Raw genomic sequence first — 21,677 nt, 5'->3', positions numbered from 1 at the left:
GGGTACTATAAGAAGTCCATGGTTTTTAAACTCGGTATCTCGTCTCGTTCAGCTCTGATACCGAGTTGACTCGTATAACACATCCTGTTTCGTTTGAGTTGTCTTGTTCGACATTGAGACAATGATTTTTAATCATTTAAAAAATCTGAAATGATTCCTATTAAAAAATAAATCCAAAAAATATATAATTAAAAAAAAAATCAATTTGAGTGGTGAAAGAATAGAGGGTTGAGGTTTTAACTCGTTTGTCTTGATTAACTCGGACGAGATTTTGAAAATCTCGTTCGATACGTCTCGTTTAACTCGTGAGTCAATCATTTTCTGTGCTATCTCATTTGTATCGCTCAAGATATTAGAAAATATCGTCTAAGATGATTTGCTTATCTCACGATACGCAGTCGTCTCAAAATACTTTGTGAGTTGGTCTCATTCAGCTTTGATATCGAGTTAACTCGGGCGATACATCTTGGTCTCAGACGAGTTTAAAAATCATGATAGGAACTGCACACACAAAAATTTGACAGAAAAAATGGCTCTTTGCAAAAATGAAATTTATAAGCACCAATTTTAGTACTTCTTATAAAAGTACTATTTTGACTCTTTTAAAATGTTGCTCTTTCAAAGCATTAAATGTCCAAACGATAAAGTAAATGCTTCTGACTCCCTGCCAGAGCTAGAAGCATTTAGAAAAGTCAATCCAAACAAGCCCTTAGGTCATAATAAGTAAAGTGGGGTTGCCAATAACAAGTTTTTATTTTATTTAATGTGGATAGTGATTTAAAATGTTGGGATTTGTTGGAATTCGTTTAGGTTTGGAGGAGAGAATCATTTTTAAAATGAGAGAATATGTCAAAATATAGACACCCGTTGGAGATGCTATAACTTCTACTTCATTACTTGTTCTTCAGAGCAACTCCAATAGATTTCTACATCTTTATATTTAGAGATAGAGACCACCGAATCAAGCTCCAACAGGTCTCTTAATTTCTAACACACCCTCTGAAACACTATTCACGTCTCCAGAATTGATGATGAAGCGAAAAAAAAAAGGTGATATCTATTTCACTATTCATCTTGTACAAATACCAATTTTGTTCCCATCATTTTACATAAATGTCATTTTTAATTTTGTTTTTCAATAAAAATATGTTTTAAATATAATTTTTCTTCCTTATTTATTTTCAATTATTATAATTCAATATTTTTTAATTCTTTTTATTAAATATTTATTAAAAATATTTTAAACTTAAATTTAATCAATTGTTCGACGAAATTAGACAAAAAATTGCAAAAAATTGTTTTCTTAATTTCTGACACACCCTCTAAAACATCATTCACATCTCTAGAATTGGAGATGAAGCAAAAAATAAAAAATAGAGGTGGTCTCTATTTCACTATTCATCTTGTACAAATACCAATTGTGTCCCCATCATTTTACATAAATGTCATTTTTAATCTCCTTTTTCAATAAAAATACATTTTAAATATACTTTTGGTTCCTTATTTATTTTCAATTATTATTATTCAGTATTTTTAATTCTTTTAATTAAATATTTATAAAAATGTTTTTAACCTAGATTTAATCAATTGTTCAATGAAATTCAATAAAAATTTGCAAAAAATGTTTTTTAGTATTTTGTTGTTGAGAAATTATTTGTACAAGAGCGGATCACTTAGGATATATGTTATCGGCCAAATAGTAATCAACATTATAGTCTTTATCTTGGATGGTATAATGAGCATGAAGAACTATACCTTGAGCGAGGTTCGCGAATAAGTTGGATGATTATAGGACATTGATATCATTGTTGGAGCCAGATAAACCAAAGTATGCATGCTATATCCAAAGGTCATATGATATTACTATCTCAAGAATTATAGTTGGTGATCCATCGAGTCTTGAGTGTTATCTTGCCCAAGCTGTTGGACAATTTTTCCAAGCCCTATGCATACAATCACGACTTTTCAACATTCTTGGGAAGCAACGATATTCACCTTTTTGTAGTAGCTTTGCCATATCGTCAACATTAAATGATCTCAAGTATTTTTCCCCAAATACCTCTACAATTGCCCTACAATACAATCGCAGTGGACTCACCAATTCTTACGTATTCGTTGGTTGAATTTGCTAGTGGTTTGAACGCCAACATTCAAAATGCAACCGTTATTTTTTATAAATCCAATAGTCCAAGTTTACCAATACCATAATTCTTTTGCATTAAATAGTGGTCTGAACGCCAACATTCAAAATGCAACCGTTATTTTTTATAAATCCAATAGTCCAAGTTTACCAATACCATAATTCTTTTGCATTAAATAGTTGTCATGACCAACAACTGCGTAGACAATACGAAGGGCGAGATTTCGACACATTCGAAACCGTCTTCTAAATAAATTGACCCCATATGTGGGGTTCTCAAAAAAGTAGTCATTCCAAAGTCGAGAATGACCTTCTTCCCTCCCATATTACTATATGCCTAGGAAACGAATTGTTATGTTTCGGTCGTTTTCTTCGATAAGTTGTGCTATGATAGCATTGTTGGCAACATTCAAACGAACTAATTGTGCGTGTTCTTCTTTCCACTCTCACATTTCTCCTGTATAACCAGGGGAATGTGGAATAAAATTCTCACGTTCATCAGAACCTGAAGATGAAGATGAAGGTGATGATAGATGAAAAGGGTCTGCACCAAAGCTTGTTGTTAAAAATAACTTTGAAATAGTCAATAAATTTGAGAAATGCAAAATATGTGAAGTAAAAATGAATAATGTTGCAACCTTTATATAAGAATAATGTTCATCAATAAAAAATCCTCTCTTTTCATCTCAACCATTGGATGCAAAAAAATACATTTAATCTCTACCACAAGCCATCTCTTTTTATACCGATCCTTAGATGAAAAAGTACATTTAATCTCAATCATTGGAGATCAAACATTTAATCTCACCGGTTTTTATCTCAGCGGCCATGATCATAAATGCTTGCTCCACATTGGTAGCATTCTTGGCAGTAGTTTCGAAGGTTGGGATTCCAATCTCATCTGCAAATGCCTTAAGAGAAAGCAAAAATAAACTAAAATATAATATAAAATAAAGCAAAAAAGTAGGGAAGAGTTTTTTTTTTCAAGTTCAACGCTTCAACGCCAATAGAAAGAACGAAAACAACCACCACAGACATGTGGCATTAGCAAATAGTTTACCTTAGAAGTTTCATAGCAAACCACTTCTTCCAACCAAAAGCTTGTTCACATTTTCACTAGCATAGCGGTCGATTTCATTCAGCCATTGCTTGACATTGTTAAATCTTTGTTGATCCGTAACATCATAGACAACTAGCAAACAAGCAAAATTCATGCTCTGCAATACTTTTTTTTGTCGATGGGTAAGCTGGGCTTGAACCCACGACCTCAAAGTTGTTTTGCAACATATCAAACTAACTGAGGTATGGGTCTAAGCCCCAATTCATGTTCTGCAATACTTGCATCATCAATGCAAGGGACAAAGCTACCACGAAAAGAAGAGACATATACTTACAATAATGCCATGTGCTCCACGGTAATAGCTACTGGTAATTGTCCGGAAACGTTCTTGTCCAGCAGTGTCCCACTATGAGAGAAATGGGGATTCAATCATACCATGAGTGGACACTAGAATTTGATTTCAGAAAAGAACTTAACTGAATACTTACAATTTGAAGTTTAATGGTCTTTCCATCCTGTTCAACCATGCAAATTTTCTAAAGAGCACCAAATAAAATTGATGATATAGCTACAGCCAAGTTGCAACCCACATGCTTTAAAACATTGGACTACGCTATTATATTTCCAAAATCAACACCAATGGTACTGATGCAACCCATACGCTTTTAAACATTGGACTATGCTATTATAATTCCAAAATCAACACCAATGGTACTGATGCAACCCATATGCTTTAAAACATTGGACTATGCTATTATAATTCCAAAATCAACACCAATGGTACTGACGTAACTCTCCAAATATTAATCATCCTAAATCGCATAAAACCACAGTTTCAGTTCCAGGTTCGACGTTGTTCAACTTCTATGAAGAATTCATGCAAGAGCACAAAGGTCTCGTGAATGACAAAACACGTTGTTATGAACTTATAGTAATTAACTTGAATATTTAAAGACCAGTCCAATCCATGGGCATCAGCCACTTTTTTCCCCCCCGCTCTAGCAATTCAGCTAAGAGCAATCAATGGGAACTGATGAAACATGAACAATAGTATAAGCAAGATAAAAAAGTTGCCGAACCCTTTTTCGTAATTATGTTTTCAAAAGTAAATACCATGCTCAGTGTTTTATTGGTCAGTATCCCCTTTCTAAATAAATATTTCTCATTATTTGATAGGTCGAATATTTTTCACTTTAATTATACATATAGACCAAAACACACAAGTCAAACCAAATATTTACCATTTTCTTCCTTCTTTGATTGTGTATTGTTTACTTGCCAAGATTGTTTTCCCCCCACCCCTCGATGCACACAAACACCATTGTGTGATTTCATAACATGAAAGATATTAAACATAAACATTTGAATGTACATGAAACCATATGAACATTGAAAAAAAAGTGTCCCTATCTGGCTTTCTAATATGCAGATTATTCAATCAATAAATCTACAAGGGAGAACCTATTAAAGATCTTTTGGACTAATTTGAATGTGAATCCATATAATGCCCCATTTAGTATCATCATATGAAGGAGATGACACATTGTTGATAATGAATCAATTGGCATCCATCAATTTTCATAGTGGAATGGAGGGTAGGCATGTAGGAACAACTAAAATATTATTTTAGAGAACAATTTCCAACCCAATTTTTTTCTTCTAATAACACATCAGTTATATTGCTACACACACACACACACACACGGAAGCAACACATCCAAAACACATTTGTTTAGGGGTTTTAGGCCAAAGCCCTAAGACATCAGGGGCCATGGCTGCAGCCCTCTTTAATCTTTATCTCATTCTTCCTGTCTCCCAATCTCTTTATTTCTTTTGCTCTCTTTCCATCTCCCTCTCTCTATGATTCCTCCTCCCTTACACATTCTTATTGTTTTCTTCTTTTAGGATATTCAAAAGAAACCCTAGAAAAAGCATCCCACAAAGGAAAATACCCACAAACCATAACCCTAATTGCCCTCCCCAATTTTTTCCCTAATTGAGTAGTGTCTAATTATATGATTTGTGTGCTATAAGAAAAGGTTTGCTTTGGCAATAGAAGTTCTCTTCTTTTGTCCATAACTTCAAATGCATATTTGCATACCGATACTTGTAAAGCATTTGTTTTATCAATATCTAACTAGATCCATCCCATGTCCCCTTTGAGTCTCTTATAAAAGGCCTACAACAAGTTTCATTCACTTTAGTATGGAGGATGATCTCCTCATTCAATTGAGGCATACTCAAGTATTAGTTAGCATTTCCAATGCAACTTCAAAGTCATGAATTCAAGTCCACCTTACCCGTCTAAAACACACACGTTCCGTGCACGAATGCATGCACACACTCCAAGGCCAAATAAACTAAAAACTCACCACTAAATGTTGGACAAGGTCTTGGGTTCAATTTCATTATCTGTTTATAAAAAGAAATACAACATAAAAAATTCTCAATATAATAAATACCACACCTCATTGGCATTGAAACTCGACTCTCTGGCAGCCTAAGTAGACAACTTGTTGGGAAGTCACTATAGTCAAATTGAAGAGTTCAGCTCAAAGTACTTTTTTTCCCAGTTGAGTAGGGTGTGAGAAGAAACTCTAAAGTTTTTTGCCAATTCATCATCCACCGAAACAGAAAAAATGATTGATAGCTCACTAACTATAACACAAGTCACCACCACTTTAGCCCCATTAAGTATCGGGTACTCGAAATCTTTTGAGGAAAAGAGTGAAAAGGATGCCATAAATAATGAAGAAATCCATGGCCCTTTGAAGAAGATTTCATGATACATTGCAACTAAAAATACAAACACAGGACATTTTCAGCCAAGAGTACACCCCCCACCCCCACCCCCTCCCCCTCCAAATCTAGAACTCCACCCATAAGTCGCATTAAACCAATAGAGAAAAATAAAGGATTCCATCCACAATAAACAAACTCTTCCCAACAATCTTACTGATAATAAACTCCATCTTTTCTAAAGAAACTGTAAGATTACTTGAGAATTGGCCATGCATCTAATCAAACAAACAAGAAGTTACATCTGAAAGTCCACAAAAAATTCCCAAATTTAGCTCCCAAGCTAAACAAATGCTAGCCAATTACCACAAAATCACATCGAACCAAATGAATTCTTGATTGAGCTATAGTTTTGAAGTAGATGGTAAGTTGAAGGTTGTAGTATGTGATTTATGGTAAGAAGGGGGTTGAGGGATCTTGTATGGAGAGTTGAAGATTTAAGATGGTTGAGGGTTGAAGATTGAAAATACCCACAAATTATCTCTACCTACCGTGGCAAACCTCGAACCCAAATTTGAATTGAGTGAATTGATGAATCAGGTAACATAGGTCTAGACTATGGTGAAGACCAACAAGTATTAATTTGCTAAAACAATTTCGGTTTGAACCTATCAAACAAAATCTGTCAAAAAATCTTTTAGTTTTTTATTCAAAATTGTCGTTTTGAAGGTTTTAATAGTAATTTTTTCATTTTTCTTGGTGATTAAAAGTAAAAAAAAAAGTATTTTTACAAGATAATTGAAAATGCTTTTTTTTTTCAAAGAAAAATAAGAGAAAAAAAATTAAAATATAATCTCCATTTATTCAATTTCTCACAAAACTCAAAAGGAGATGAATATAAAAAGAGAGAGAAAGAGAAGAAGTAGTGGGTATCGGTGTGTGCAATAAGTAAATACACAAGGGTAAAAATGTAATTGTACATGGGTGCAATTAGCCATCTCTGTGTGGGCAAATAGAGCGACCCTATAAGGTGAGTGCGATTTTGTTGACGGGCATATTGTTGACGCATAGTAACCATGCAAATCTATTGGAGGATTTCTTAAAATATTTTTGGAACAGTCCCTCCATCTTAATTGTGTTTACAATCCTTATACTCTTTATTAATTAAATTCAAATCCAAATACCGTCATTTTCAATTGAAATAGCAAAACACTTGTCTTACTAACATAATAAGATTTTAATCCTTACTAAGGGTCTTTTTACTCATATGGATAACCACATTATCAGTCCAACACTACCACAGCCCTCTAAATTTCATCGAAAGCCTCATATCAAAAAAATAAATTTCAAGAAACAATTTTTTTTGAGCTTGATGTAAGTTTTTGAAAATTACCGAATTTCCAAATAACTCTCAAAATTAAAATTGAAGTACAATAGTGAAAAATAACTTTTTTTGGGATTTATTTTTCCAAAGTTCATATATTTTTGTCCTCAACAATATCGAAGCATCCGATCATGTTTTTGGATGCCACAAGGTGAATCCAAGGTAAGTCGAAAACATTAAAATATTTTAGAGAAGCATTTTCCTACTAACTTCGTAAGATTTGAAATTTTAGTAAGGATCATTGAGCTCAAATGGATTACCAAATTGACAACCCAAAACTAAGGTTTCTGTTCCTAAAAAAAAAAAAATTTAAGATAATTTATGAAGAAAAAACTATATATTTTTTTTAATGAAAATCAAAAAATCCAGATAAAAATAATAATAATGAATGAAAAATATTTGTATGATTAACCTGCAAAAATAAAAACAGGTGTTTCAACTTTTTTACTACGAGAGATATTTTAAAAGAGGGGCTATTGACAAACAAACTTTTACTTATTATATTCCAATTACTTAAATTAATTATCACACCCCAATTAAATTAAAGATCAAAACACTCTTCAAACATTACTAAGGTTTGCCTCAAATTACAATCTCATCATAACAAAATATTATAGCACTCATTCAAACAATTTTAATAGTTTTTACAATAAAAAAATGTTCATATAAAATCCTAAACTTAAAACAAAAGAATCTAAGAAAAAAAATTGAGACTTTCTATTGGCACCCCAACTTTTACTTATTCTCAACCATTCACCTATTTTCTTTATTTATTACTAAAATTTGCCTTTAATTACAATCTCAACATAATAAAATATTATAACACTCGTTCAAACAACTTCAATAGTTTTTTACAATTAAAAAAAAGGTCCATATAAAATCTTAAATCTAAAACAAAAGAATCTAAGGAAAAAAAAAATGAGAGTTTCAATTGGCACCCCAACTTTTACTTATTCTCAACCATTCGCCTATTTTCTTTATTTATTACTGAGGTTTGCCTCCAATTACAATTTCAACATAATAAAATATTATAGCACTCATTTAAATAATTTTACTAGTTTTTTACTATTAAAAAAATATTCATATAAAATCCTAAATCTAAAACAAAAAAATCTACGCAAAAGAAAATAAAAAAATGAGAGAGTTTCTATTGGCACCTCAACTTTTACTTATTATCAACCATTCAATTATTTTCTTTATTTTTATTTGGGGTGTAATAAGCAACAGTTGGAATGCCAATAACACATATCTTAAAATATCTCTCATAGTAAAAAGTCGAAACACCTCATTTTATTTTTCAAGCTTAATTAGAAATTTTTTTTTTATTCATTATTGTTTTTTTATTTTCCACTTTTTATCTGAATTTTCAAGGAAGTCATTTTCATTTAAAAAGCATAATTTATTTTACATAAATTACTTTTTGGATTTTTTTTTTTCATAATCGAAAACCTTGGTATTGGATTGCCAATTTAGTAATTCATTTGAGCTCAACGACCCTGATTAAGATTTCAAATTTTACCAAGTTAGTAGGAAAAGTACTTCTCTAAAATACTTTATTGTGTCCAAGTAACCTTGGGCTCACCTTGTGACATCCGAAAACATGATCGGATGCTTCAATATTGTAGTGGACAAAAGTATATAAACTTTGAAAATACAAATCCCAAAAAAATAATTATTTTTCACCGTTGTATTTCAATTTTAAGTTTGGGAGTTATTTGAAAGTTCAGTAACCATCAATTTTCAAAAACTTGGATCAAGCTAAAAAAAAAAATTATTTTTTGAATTTTATATTTTTGATCTGAGTTTTTTATAAAACTTAGAGGGCTGTGCTAGTGTTGGACTGGGGGTGTGATTATCCATATGAGTAAAATGACCCTTAGTAAGGATTAAAATCTTACTACATTAGTAAGACAAGTGTTTTGCTATTTCAATTGAAATAGAGTGTTTTATCACTCACAGTCACACTTTCTCTTCTCTTTTCTAAACTCTCAAGAACAGATAACGAAAAAGAAGTTAGGGCTGCGGCAATATACGACGGCCTTTTTCGCTGGCGGCGCATTCAGGTATGTCTCTCTCAAAACCTAAAAACCATTAATTTATCTTGAAAATCCATGATTTCATGCTCGAATCGAAACTACTTTAATTTTCTTTGAAAAACCATAATATTCAATCTCAGCTTTAACCTTGAACCTGAACAAATCTTGATTTCTAACTTACCCTTGAGCCTGAAAAAAATCATTCATTTTTCTACCAAAAACTCATGTATCCATCATTTCCATTGATTTTTCTAGGGTTTTTATCAAATCCAACACTATCTTTATATTTAAACTCCATGTGGTTTCGTTGTAAATGGATGTTATTTATTTTGTTTAGGAGATAAATTTGGGAAATTTCGTTAGAGTTTCTCTGATCAGTAAATGTGAGTCAAGATCCTGTCTCTCTCTTGCTCTAGGTTTTTATTTATTCCCTTAGGTGTGATGTAAGGTGCTTTTTCATGATTGATCGTTTGGAGCTATTAGTTTTTATGGGTTTTAACTATACAACGTTTTTAAAGGTTTTGTTTTCACTTTTTCTTAGGTTAGGGTTTGGTGTATTGCTTTGTTTTCTAATATTTCGAATTTGTTTGAAATTTTTGAAGTTAGATTTTAATTTTCTTATGGCATTTTTAAATTAGGGTATGGGTTAAACAATTTTTGGCGAGTTGGGATTTTTTTGTATTTGTCGTCCATTTGTTGCAGAGTTTATGGTTTTTTTTTTTTGGATGAGTAGGATTTATTGTTTTCTTTTTAGTTATATTGGTATCCTTAAGAGAAAATTACCAAAATGGTAAAGTAAAATTGAAAATTTACCAAAACAGCACATTGTTCATTCTAATTTTGAAAACGATAAATTATAATTTTTCTATAAAATAGTAAATACTTTCACTGTTTTAATTTCATTAAATCAGTTTTAAAAAGTACTGTTTTATAAAACAATGGATTTTTCCCCACTTTAACGAAAACATTTTAAGTCCTAGAATGGTAATAGACCAAATTAAAATGAACAGTGTGCCATTTTGGTAATTTTTCAATTTTCAGCGCATCTTTTGGGAAATCACCTTATACGTAATTTATTATTTTTCTTTCAATTAATAACTGAATTTGGTGATGACTACGGGTTGTACAAATTCCACGGGTCTCTGAGTGCCCTTGCTTTGCAACCTTTTTTAATAATCTTAATCCAAAATTTACAATGCAAGGACCCACCCTCCTTGTTCAATGTCAAGCATTGAGTGTGGTCAGTAACCTCACCTCTTTTGAGAGGTCAAACCTCTTTATATGATTGGTTGGGAATTTCAAGGTCTAAGATAATGCTTTATAGTTTCGGGTTCATCATTTCATTGGAGAGTACAATTTTCACTCTGGAATTGTTCTATATGTCCCAAGTACTTAGGCGAGAATCCGAGACCACTCTCTTTTATGGGCATCATCTAGTTTCTTGCTCATGCTTCTGATTAATGCCTTATTGTTTAGGGTTTTTGAATCTTGAAAATGTTGCTTTTCTGTGGATTTCAGGCAATTCAAGTAGCGGGTTTTGTTCCATGATGTTCACAATATTTTTGTGATGCATTTTGTTTAACTTTTTTTCTCCTTGTCATTTATCTTGCTTACTGTGGATTTGTCAACCCATTTCAGTTCTTTGGTTGTAATGGATGGAAAAGAGAATGTTCTAGAAGCCATACTTGAAGGGGAAAGCCTAGAAGATGTTGACATGCTTGATGCAGAAACCATTGAAGAAGGAGAGTTTTACGAGCATAATCAATGCATTGAATCAACTGAGGGTGGTGAGAAAGATGAAAATATAGCAAATCAAGAATCTCATAGTAAAAATCGTAGGCGCAGAACGAAAAAGAAGAAGAATAAGAAGAAGAGTGGACCCATTTCCAATGTCACAGATATAAACAGGTTTCATTCTTTTAAAACTTCTAATCAGTTTTGTACGTAATTGTGGTGTTTTTAGTACATAATTGTTGGAAGAAGACCATGGCTTCATTTTGATTGACCAAAATATTACTCATATAAAAAATTTCTTCCTGCTATAATTTTTTCTTTCTTTCTTTTGCTTTAATAACTTTCGGATTAGAATAGAGAGAAGAGAAGAGCTTGTTCTACTTATACAAAAACTGCTATTGGCACCCAACTTTTACTTATTACACCCCAATTAAAAATAAGGAAAATAAATGAATAATTGAGAATGAGTAAAAGTTGGGGTGCTAATAGAAACTCTCTCATTTTTTGTGTGTGTGCTATATTTCTATTTTTTGAGTTTAGGATTTTATATGAGCCTTATAATAATTGTAAACAACTATTGACATTGTTTGAACGATTGTTATAATGTTTTGTTATGTTGAGATTATAATTTGAGCCAAAGCTTTGTAATGTTTGAAGAGTAAGTCTTAGTCTTTAATTCAGGGGTGATAAATAATTTAAGAAATTGGGGTGTGATAAGTAAAAGTTGGGGTGCCAATAACAGCTCTCGAAAAAAAAAGGAGTGCTTGTTCTTTGGGTTCAAATTCACTTATCCTCTAGTGTATGATTTACTTGGGAAACCCTAAGACTGTCATGTACAAGTACCTGCATTTATTTTATTGAAGTTTCCAATCATTTTCTATCCTTTTCAGGTTTGTTATAGATACCTGTAGAAGATTGAAGGAAAGGAAATCCTACTTGGTATGGAATGCTGTGGGTTGTCTTGGTGTTTCTGCTTTAAGCGATCTCGTCAAAGAGGTGAGATTCTTTAATGTGCCCTTACTTAAGATATGGCTCAAGAAAGAGTTGAATGGTGAAAATATGGTTTCGTCATCATCATCTTCAAAGCCTTATTCTGACATGATGGGGTTGGCTGGATAGCTCTTGTTCTGACAATAATTCTTAGGGAAAATTATCAAAAAAGGGTAAAATTTTTAACTAATTATTTGAAAAGTATCAATTTGCAAGAAATTACCAAAAATGATTTAGCATGCTGAACTGTCTAGAGTGTTAGGATTCCTTCATATTTGAGTATGGAAAGGGGGAGCTAGCCTAGCTAACTTAGTAAGATTTGAAAAGTTACTAAGGCTTGTTAAACTCACCTTGTTGCATCTAAAAAATATGATCGATGCCACAGGGATGTAGCGGAAAAAATTCTAAGAACTTTCCAAAAAGATTTATTTTTTATTGTTACATTTTAATTTTAAAATTAGGAGTTCGTGAGAATTCAGTGGCCATCCATTTTAAAACCTTGGATCAAGCTCAAAAGTCATTTATTTTATTTTATTGAATCTGAGTTTTGCCATGAAATCTATAAGGCTATGGTATTGGATTGTCAATTTGGTAATCCATTTGAGTTCAAGGACTCTTAGTAAGATTTGAAATCCTACAAAGTTGTAAAGAAAGTGTTTCTTTTCACAATGCACATAACCTCAGCCAAACTCACGAAGCAGTTAGAAGATGTCGGAGAGACCAAAACGCCGGACAGTCCAGCGATTTCAAAAAACACTGAACGGTTCAGCGTGTTAAATCGTTTTTTGTAATTTGTTAAAAATAAGATTTTTTAATAATTAATAATTATTTTTACTCTTTTGAAGTAATTTTCCCTAATTCTTAACATGAACTCAATGAAATGAATGTTCATGATTGGCAAAGTTTTTAGATTGGTTGCCAACCTGATGTAACTTCTATTTCTGGTTCTGGGAGCGGCTTTATAAATAAAACACTATACCAAACTTTTATTTTTTGATTGATAAAGATAAATTTATTGAGAAAGAAAAGAGAACGAGGGGGGTCGAGGGGACCGACCCAAAACAGCCCATACTGAGTATGGTGTTCTATGAGTAAAATATATGAAGAAAAAAATTAATAGATATCTCAATAATGATGTTTTTTAAATTCATAGTGCCTTGATTGATTAAGTTCCTTTCAATAACCAATGAACTTATTAGGTAATAAATAAGAATATCAGGCATCCTATCTTTAATTACTGAATTTGATTGCAAAGTAATTATGTAGGAGTTGGTAACCCTGTCGTGTAACGCATGTTTTAGTTTGTTACGAGTAATCAAAGAGTTCTTGTGTTTAAGTAGTGAAGGAACCCAAAAGTTTCTCAGTCATGTGTGTCTATTGGGGATAAGTTTGAATTCCATTTAATTAAGAGATCAACTTTTTTGGTCAAATTCATTCATAAAGATGGAGAGATTAGTGAAGATGTGCTCTATAAAATTAGTGTTGAGTGGATTAGTGGTACACTTTTCGAGTATTATGTGATTGATGATGATGTGACTGGTGATTTTGGGATAAGACTTTGATGGTGATGTGATTGATGTGTATTGATTAAACTAACAGAACAATTTACAAGATAACAATAAACAATTTATGAACAAAATGAGTATGGTAGAGATGTAGATGTTGGGATGGATGAGTTTTAAAGCTAAGAAAGGTCAAATCAGTGAGAAATAGTATTTTGGTGCAAATCAAAGGCTCTAAAAGGGTGAGATGGAGGCCAATAATGACATAATAGTACTTGGTGATAGAATATATGAAGATATGTGCCTTGAGATACGGATCATGATTGAGTTCAATTGTGAAATAAAATTCATGTTGCTGACCCCGGTATCGTGGATAACACATAGTGATAGTGGTGGTGTTGATGATGATGATGGGCTCGAATGTGATGAGAGGGAGATCACAAATGACATAGTTGGACTTATTAAGTGAATATAGGTAGACGTGCTTTAAGATACTGATCAATAGAGAGTTCAATTGTGAAATAAGATTCGTTTGGTGATAATGATGATGATGATGATGGTGGTGGTGGTGGTGGTGATGATGATGATGATAGAATACAATTTCTATGATAGTTGTCTTATATGATTGCATTTATGATTTAGATTCTAACAAAGCCTGAGAAAGACCTAAAGGAACATGGATTAAGGTAGCAAGATGGTTATGAATACCCTTGAATCAACAACAGACAGGGCTTTAGATAGAATTGAATGGAGGGTCAGGATTCGTTCTACTGATTCCAAAATTTTGGGGTAAAGTTTTGATGATGATGACAGCGATTTTCTTATGATTTTAGTTATATGTGCCTGAAAAGAACTCTTTGAGCCAACTTTTCAGATGGAAGAGAAAATATTTGGCTGCTGTGTTCATCCTCTTCAACATGTCTTTACATCAGATGCAATAATCACAAATGGTGTTCAATAAGGTATGTGGTAATTTGCAATCAATTAACTTTCGTTATGAGATGCTGTAATTTTGTTATCGGTAAAAATTCTACTTTCCTTTTGTGTTTCCATTCAAAAGTTCAATCTACGCCTTATTATTCCCGCTTAAAGTCCTCATACGTGCCGTAAGTTGGTTGTTGTGCCCTTTAAAAACTTAATTTCCATCAGCTCTCCTGTGCCCCCACCCCCTTCTCAAAAATAAACCCATTCACGTACATATTTACTTTCTGCCCCCGTTTGTCTTTGGTTCAGGCTTTTGGCTGTTCTTTACCTTGGCTCAATGATGGGTCTTAGGAGAATAGCTGAAAGCCTGCTGTCTGGGTACATACATCAAAGGATGGTCTGGCCCCATAATCTCCTTTTCGCTACCTCTTAAGGTTGAACTTTCAAATATGGTTAGCCCTTCAATTTTGGTTTGGACCAGTGAGATCGCCTCTTTCAGTCCTGCAACAGAAGGTGAGAATATGGGGTTTTGATTGATTGGGGACTAGTTCAAAAAGCCTACTGTGATTCTTGTTCACTTTACTTAAGCCCAAATTTATGGATTCTTCTAAAAAGGGTAAAGTACCAGTTTCTAGTGTCGTACATGCACCAGATTCTAACAGAGTCTAGTGTGATGCTTCAGAACTTTTTAATTTCCCCCCCTTTTCAAGATGTTTATTAGCATTTATCTTAATTTATGAGTTCAACCATTTCTTTTATTGAGATTTTCTTTGCAATAATCAAACGTTTATATATGTATATATATATTTTTTGGAGGTATAGGATATGTATCATAAGATAATCCCTCCTAGAATCCCATTATCTTTATTATTATATAGAATAATTACTTTTGTTTAAATTGTTTTTAATATACATGAGTTCATGACTACTATATTTTGGAGTAAACTGAATCCCTCACTCCGTATCCTAATTAGGTTTGATCTCTTTACCCATTTGTGCATCATAGACATAACTAGACATGAGTGTGTTAAAAGACTCAACTTCAATGACAAAGAACAAGACAAAATAAGTTACCAAATTAACCCAAAACAAAGACAGCTGATTGAAAGAAGCACACCGTGAAACTATAAGTTTTTGGCTATTTGGACACAAGGCATGTATTTTCTTACTGACAAGATTAGATCTCTCGTTCACATCCTTGCGGTATAGCAGGATTACAGTTAGTTGGATAACTTGTAAGGGTTTTCAAAAATAGAAAATTACTACTTATTACTTTTTCCTGAAAAATTCATTCGGCAGATGGATCATTTTTATTGAATCTTCAAATTGCAGGTGGATGCGATTCAAGCTTGTGGAGGTCAGATGACTGCTGATGGTAAGCGCTATCGCTCAGGTGGCGGCATATTATGGAGTATTATGAAAGCACGAGAGCCTAGAGCTTACAAAGAGATAATGGCAAAGGGGAAGGAATTTGAGGTATCTTTCTCCTCTTGCTCCACCACTATATATCATAATCATTTTCACTATCATCAATTCTTTAAATGTATACACATGAGATTGGGTTGTATGTACACTTTATGGACCGCACATTCACATGGCACCCAAAAACATGATTGGGTGCCATGTGGATATAGTGAACCAGAGCACAAAATTGTAAGAATTTTTTTAAGAAGGGCATTTTTCACCATTGGTCAAAGTATTTTAATTATGGGAGTTCTATGGCGGTCCATTTTCAAAGCGTTTGACCAGGCAAAAAAATTTATATTTTATTTTTTAAAACATAATCTAAACCATGATCCCTAGAGAGATGAGGTGTCATTTGGGCCACGTGGACAGCCACATTGGCCCAAATGATACCTATGCCTTCTAGATGTCTTGATTTAGATTAGGTTTAAAAAAAATCAAAGTTCTTTTTTTGGCTTGGTGAAAGGTTTAAAAATGCGTGGCCACTAAACTCCCAATTTTTTTACCAACAGTGAAAAAGTCTCTTTAAAAAAAATAGAGTTACTTACAATTTTGTGCTCTACATTGGGTGCCATGGGGATTTGCAGTCCATGTGCATGTATACTAGAGGGGTAATATTGAAAAATGATAGAAGAAGAAATAGAATGAAGTTAGGGGTATTTTTTTAAAGAGGAAGAGGAGAAAATGTAAAACATGCTCTTGAGATACGTTGTATGTTTGTTTATGGGGTGTAAATCTTAAGACAAAGAGAGTGGCCCACCGTTGTGTTTTCTTTTAATCCTCTTTAAGAGCTAAGGGGGTAAAAGTGAAAAAGAAAATGTTGGGGGATATTATTAAAAAAATTGAGGTTAATAGGGAAAAAAACGAAAAACAATAAAGTGGGCTAAAGAGTAGATATAATAAAGTTGGAGGGAGTGAAGAGGAAAGACAAAAAAGTGTGGTGTAGGTCAATGAGACATTTGTCCAATTACAAAATTGTAGCTGAAGGGACATTTATTTCCACCTCAAAAAACACAAAAACTGTATCAACTCAGTTGTGTTTTATTATATAGATATATAAGATAAAATTGTCTAAACCTTGGAGTCCATTCTCGCAAGATTTCAATTCATTATGTGACCTTGATAAAGTCAATTTGAATTTGAAATTTCTGAATTGTTTGAGATTGACTCTGTACAATTGGATTGTCCAAACTGTTATTCATGTGGATGATCCCCGTACGTGGGAGTACATACAGGGAGTAATCACAGTTTTGGAACGTTCAATGCCTCAAGGTTCCTTTTTGATTTTTCGAGATAAGATTCTCCTTGGAGTAGGGCTTCCTTAGAACTCTCTATGCCTACTTTAAAAAACTATAAAAGTCCATGAGGCATAGAACTTGTTTAAGAAAGATGGAACTTCACTTCTCCTATACTTTGTTTAAGCTTCATTTCATAGAGGTACAACTTCCCTACAAATGCTGGTGTGGACATGTTTGTTGTAAATTGTTAAATTTTATTTCCATCTTTTGGTTTCTTCTAACATTAGGCTAAATGATAGAAATTATTTCACATCAGATAACACAAACAAAAAAATCTCTTCCCCACCATATGAAGTGGATCAACTTGTTTCATATTTTTTGTTGAACCTTTTTTTTCCATATAAGCAGGACCATTTTATTGAAATAAAAGGGGACTGGCTGAGGTAACCAGCCATAGTACAAGAGTCAAGTTACAAAATACCGAAAATTAAGAAAGTACACAGTTAACTAGCTCATAAGGAGTCCTATTTAAATACAAAATCATCAAAGAAAACTCCCTTGAAGTCCGAATGGAAGAAAACCCTCCTACTTACTAAAAGTTCCCTCCTAATTTTAGGTAAATGATACTTTTTGAAGTATTGAGTTTTGTTTCTTATCTCTATTGCAGAAGCAATTCAGGCAACCAAATATTAGAAAAGAGCCTGAGCGACATAAAGAGGCTCCTCAAAGAACTACTGCACTTGAATCTTCTGATCCGATTGAAGACCAAGTTTCAAATGGTTCTAAGCTTACATCAAAAGCACAGGATGATCATGAACAGTCTGTTGCTCCTCAGGATCGTGTATCTGTCATGAGTAGGATACGGGTACCCGTTGCTTATAATGATCTGTTTGAAGAGGATGCAGAAGATGAGCCAACTTGATCTTCTGAACCAAAGGGATATTCAGACCAGAGTGTAAAGAAGGCTATGATAGAAGGGTCTTTGTTTTTTTGGTGATTAAATCTTTTCTCTGAGATGCTACTTTCTAGACACATAGAAGTGCACATTTTTTTGGTTAGTCATGGTAGCATGACATCACTTTTTTCTTGAAATTGAGAAAAAAAAATGACTTTAATTTGGTTGTGTTGGTACCTTATTTTATTTATTTATTTATTTTTTTCTGAAGTCCTAATTTGAATCTCCACCCAGAACTCTTGTGAAGATCACTGACAGCAATTTCTAGAGAGTTCTTCTATAATGGTATCGGGTCAATTCAGTTTGAATCGGTTGAAATGCCAATTTAATTAAGTGGTAATACATGTGGAGTGTTCTCACGTTCTAGGTTTAAACTCCTACTGAATCCAATTTCATTTGCTAACCACTAATCTTATACTTATAAAAAATAATAATAATAAATAAATCAGTTTGATCCGTCCCACTAGATCAGTCTTTTATGGCCTTAGTAAAACAATGGTCTCAACATAACTTGAAAATCACGGATCCCACAAAAGTGAGACTTCATCTCCATTTAATTCAATATAAAACTGTCTTGTGTTATTGCAAGCGTGTATTTATTTTTTCTTATTTATTTATTTTGGATCTTATAACAATTCTTTGTCAAACACATCCACAATTGCCATGACCCCATGCAACACCCCGTGTGATATGTAAGGGAAATACCTTGTGATCATACTGTGTATTTTCCCAATAGTGGCACAATTCCGCGATCATATTAGACCACCTACCCATATCGTTAGAGTTACAATTGTGAACAAGGGGATGATTCTGAATTCTTCTACTCGATCAAAAGTGCAGAGCTCCAATAGTTTTCAAGTAGGTATGTCAGTGGATATCCTTTAATCGGAATCAAAATACCTGATTAATATCTGGTCTAAAATGACTCAAACTTATAGGAATCAAAATCGATTTGATTCTCCTCAATGGTAGTTGGGGATATCAACAATCAATTTATTTTATCATCGAGGTTTTCATTGATTTTGTGTTTATATGGTCAGGATTATGGGTTTTCTCACGAGTCAATCTATCTCAACCCTAAATAAAATTCTTCAAATTTTCATATAAACCATGTATACAAACTTAAAGTGGGGTCACCATTATTTTTTATTTATTTATAATGGTAATTGAGGTACTTAGGCCTCCTATGAGAGTGGCAGATTACTTCCTGTAACTACTTGTTGCGACTCTCAAGGTCGATTAGGTGGCGCTGATGTGGATAGATTTGCATAGATCTGCTGGGGAGAACAGATTTGAATCTAATCTTTCTATTTTTTGTTTTTCTGTTGCTATTTTATAGGCATAGAATTCTTATTCTAGTTAGAGATGATTAGGATAAAAGGAGTCGGAAGTTCTGTAATTAGGGAGAATAAAAATGTTATTTAGTTAAGGAGTTCAGCCAACTCGAATAGGCCTATCTTTCTTCTTCTCCTCCTTCTTTCTCTTCTCTTTTATTTAGCATTGTTACAACTGGTATCAGAGCGTTCCGATCCGCAATGACCACTCGTGGGCAAGAAAAGCAAGAGAGGTTTGAGCGATTGGAAACAGAACTCTCATCATTCAAGGAAAGGATGGAAGATCAACACACACAGACCACACAAAACTTCACAAAAATCAGGGCACAAATGGTGGTGTTGTAAGGCCTCATTCAAGGAATGATGGAACAAGACAAGGGCAAGGCACCAACAGTTTCGTTGGAATCACTAGAGATCGGATCCAATCAGGATACTCGATCTGAATCTGTGGAAGTGGTTCGTGATCAAAACCCACCGCCGCCGGCTTACCCTCGTCCTCAAAAGGTTTTCCAGCATATCGATCCCATGTATTCCAAGGGAATGAAGCTGGATTTTCCAACCTTTGATGGAACACAACCATCCATATGGCTAGCTCGAGTAGAGCGTTATATGCGCTTTCACAAAATCCCTGATGAAATGAAGATGGAAATCACAAGCTTCCATCTCGAAGGAGAAGCCTTCGAATGGCATGAATGGTTGTTGCACCATGTGGGATACCTTCCGTGGCCGGCATTCATAGATGCCCTCCTGGCAAGATTTGGACCCGCCAAGTTTGTCAGCTATTTTGGCAAGCTCACTAAGCTTAAACAAACCGGATCATTGGATGAGTATCAGCGAGAGTTTGAGAGGCTATCTTGTCATGTTACCGGAATCTCGCAAACTAATCTGGTGGAGACATTCCTAAGTGGACTTCATGAAGATATTCGATATGATGTAGTTGGTCAACAACCCCTCACATTGGTCCAAACGATAGCTTTTGCTCGACTATTTGATGAGAAGTTGGGTTCTCAACGACGTCGATCTAAGTTGGGGCAAAAATCAGCAACTAACCCAATCCTACCTAGTCCTCTAGCCAAAATCAAACCTCCTCCAAATCCCAACTTCAAGAGGTTGACCATTGCTGAAATGCAAGAAAGGCGATCTAAAGGCCTTTGTTATAACTGTGACGAGAAGTTTGGGCCAAACCATCGTTGCAAGGCTCAACAGTTTTGTTGCATTGGAGAGGTTATGACAGATGAGGTTAGCACAACTGAATCAGCTGGGGAGCCTGAGGAAGACCTAGAAAACGTTGATGAATCCATTCCACCTCTTTTGGCCGAGATCTCTGTTCATGCGTTGGGGGGACAGCAAACACCACGCACTTTTCATGTACAGGGTTTTGTGAAGAAGCAGCCCATCAATATCCTCATCGATGGAGGAAGTACACACAATTTCATTAATTATCGACTCGGACGGAGGCTCGGATTTCCAGTACACAAGGGTGATGAGCTAAATGTTACGGTAGCTAATGGTCATCGTATGATCACTTCCGGCATGTGCTCCCAACTTCCAATCTCAATTCAAAACCATGTATTTTATGCAGATGTCTACCTCTTGGGTATTGGAGGCTGCGATATGGTGTTAGGTGTTGAATGGTTAAGTGCATTGGGTCCTGTAACTTTTGATTATAACAAATAGGGTATGCAATTTCATGTGGATGAAAAATTGATTGAACTTCGAGGGGATTCTTCCCTAAAGGTACACGCAATGGATCCATCTGCTGGTTTGAGATCTCTACAAGTAGGGGAGCCTTCCGCCCTTCTTTATATGAGTTTACCAACAACAAATTCAACCGATGCTTCCATTCCCTCCGACTTACAACAAGTATTGGACGACCATAGCATTGTGTTTGAAGCATCAATGGGCCTGCCGCCATCACGGTTGCATGAACATTGTATTAATCTCATACCGAGAAGCGGGCCAACTAATGTAAAGCCCTATCAATATCCACATTATCAAAAGGGTGAAATTGAAAGGATAGTCCAAGAGATATTATCATCAGGCATTATTCGACCAAGCAATAGTCCATTCTCTTCCCCGGTGATACTAGTTCGTAAAAAAGATGGAAGTTGGCATTTTTGCGTTGATTATCGTGCCCTAAATGATATTACTGTAAAGGACGGGTATCCAATACCCGT

The 21,677-nt window shown here is 34.0% G+C and overlaps 2 protein-coding genes and 1 pseudogene across 4 annotated transcripts; 2 read left to right on the top strand and 1 right to left on the bottom strand.

Annotated features, from left to right (window-relative positions):
- Positions 1 to 2,586: 2,586 nt before the first annotated feature.
- On the bottom strand, positions 2,587 to 3,727 carry LOC147388650 (GTP-binding protein YPTM2-like; annotated as a pseudogene).
- Positions 3,728 to 9,263: 5,536 nt separating this feature from the next.
- LOC147388649 (phosphorylated adapter RNA export-like protein) lies at positions 9,264 to 18,376 on the top strand. 3 transcript variants are annotated; one of them, XM_086418472.1, is made up of 6 exons: positions 9,294 to 9,386; positions 9,697 to 9,742; positions 10,998 to 11,267; positions 11,984 to 12,089; positions 15,842 to 15,985; positions 17,879 to 18,376. In XM_086418472.1, exons 3-6 carry the CDS (start codon positions 11,011 to 11,013, stop codon positions 18,131 to 18,133), a joined length of 762 nt encoding a protein of 253 aa, XP_086274598.1. In that variant the 5' UTR covers positions 9,294 to 9,386; positions 9,697 to 9,742; positions 10,998 to 11,010; the 3' UTR covers positions 18,134 to 18,376. The 3 variants fall into 3 exon arrangements, with proteins under 3 accessions (XP_086274596.1, XP_086274598.1, XP_086274599.1); XM_086418473.1 differs by lacking the exon at positions 9,697 to 9,742 and adding an exon at positions 10,836 to 10,893 and having other exon boundaries at positions 9,316 to 9,386; XM_086418470.1 differs by lacking the exon at positions 9,697 to 9,742 and having other exon boundaries at positions 9,264 to 9,386.
- Positions 18,377 to 19,863: 1,487 nt separating this feature from the next.
- Positions 19,864 to 21,177, top strand: LOC147388648 (uncharacterized). The gene has a single exon (XM_086418363.1). It carries the CDS (start codon positions 19,864 to 19,866, stop codon positions 21,175 to 21,177), a length of 1,314 nt encoding a protein of 437 aa, XP_086274489.1.
- Positions 21,178 to 21,677: the final 500 nt, after the last annotated feature.

The sequence above is a fragment of the Akebia trifoliata genome, chromosome 12, assembly GCF_017979445.1.
Source record: "Akebia trifoliata isolate Shusen 1 chromosome 12, ASM1797944v1, whole genome shotgun sequence".
Classification (NCBI taxonomy): domain Eukaryota; kingdom Viridiplantae; phylum Streptophyta; class Magnoliopsida; order Ranunculales; family Lardizabalaceae; genus Akebia; species Akebia trifoliata.
Note: the sequence above shows the minus strand (reverse complement) of the source record. Positions and strands in the feature narration are given on the sequence as shown.

Bases quoted from the DNA above. Each gene is read 5' to 3' on its own strand.
- LOC147388649 (XM_086418470.1), top strand. From the start codon at position 11,011: ATGGATGGAAAAGAGAATGTTCTAGAAGCCATACTTGAAGGGGAAAGC. The intron at 11,268-11,983 runs GTTTCATTCTTT...TATCCTTTTCAG, and splicing joins AATGTCACAGATATAAACAG to GTTTGTTATAGATACCTGTA. The intron at 12,090-15,841 runs GTGAGATTCTTT...TTCAAATTGCAG, and splicing joins TAAGCGATCTCGTCAAAGAG to GTGGATGCGATTCAAGCTTG.
- LOC147388648 (XM_086418363.1), top strand. From the start codon at position 19,864: ATGGAACAAGACAAGGGCAAGGCACCAACAGTTTCGTTGGAATCACTA.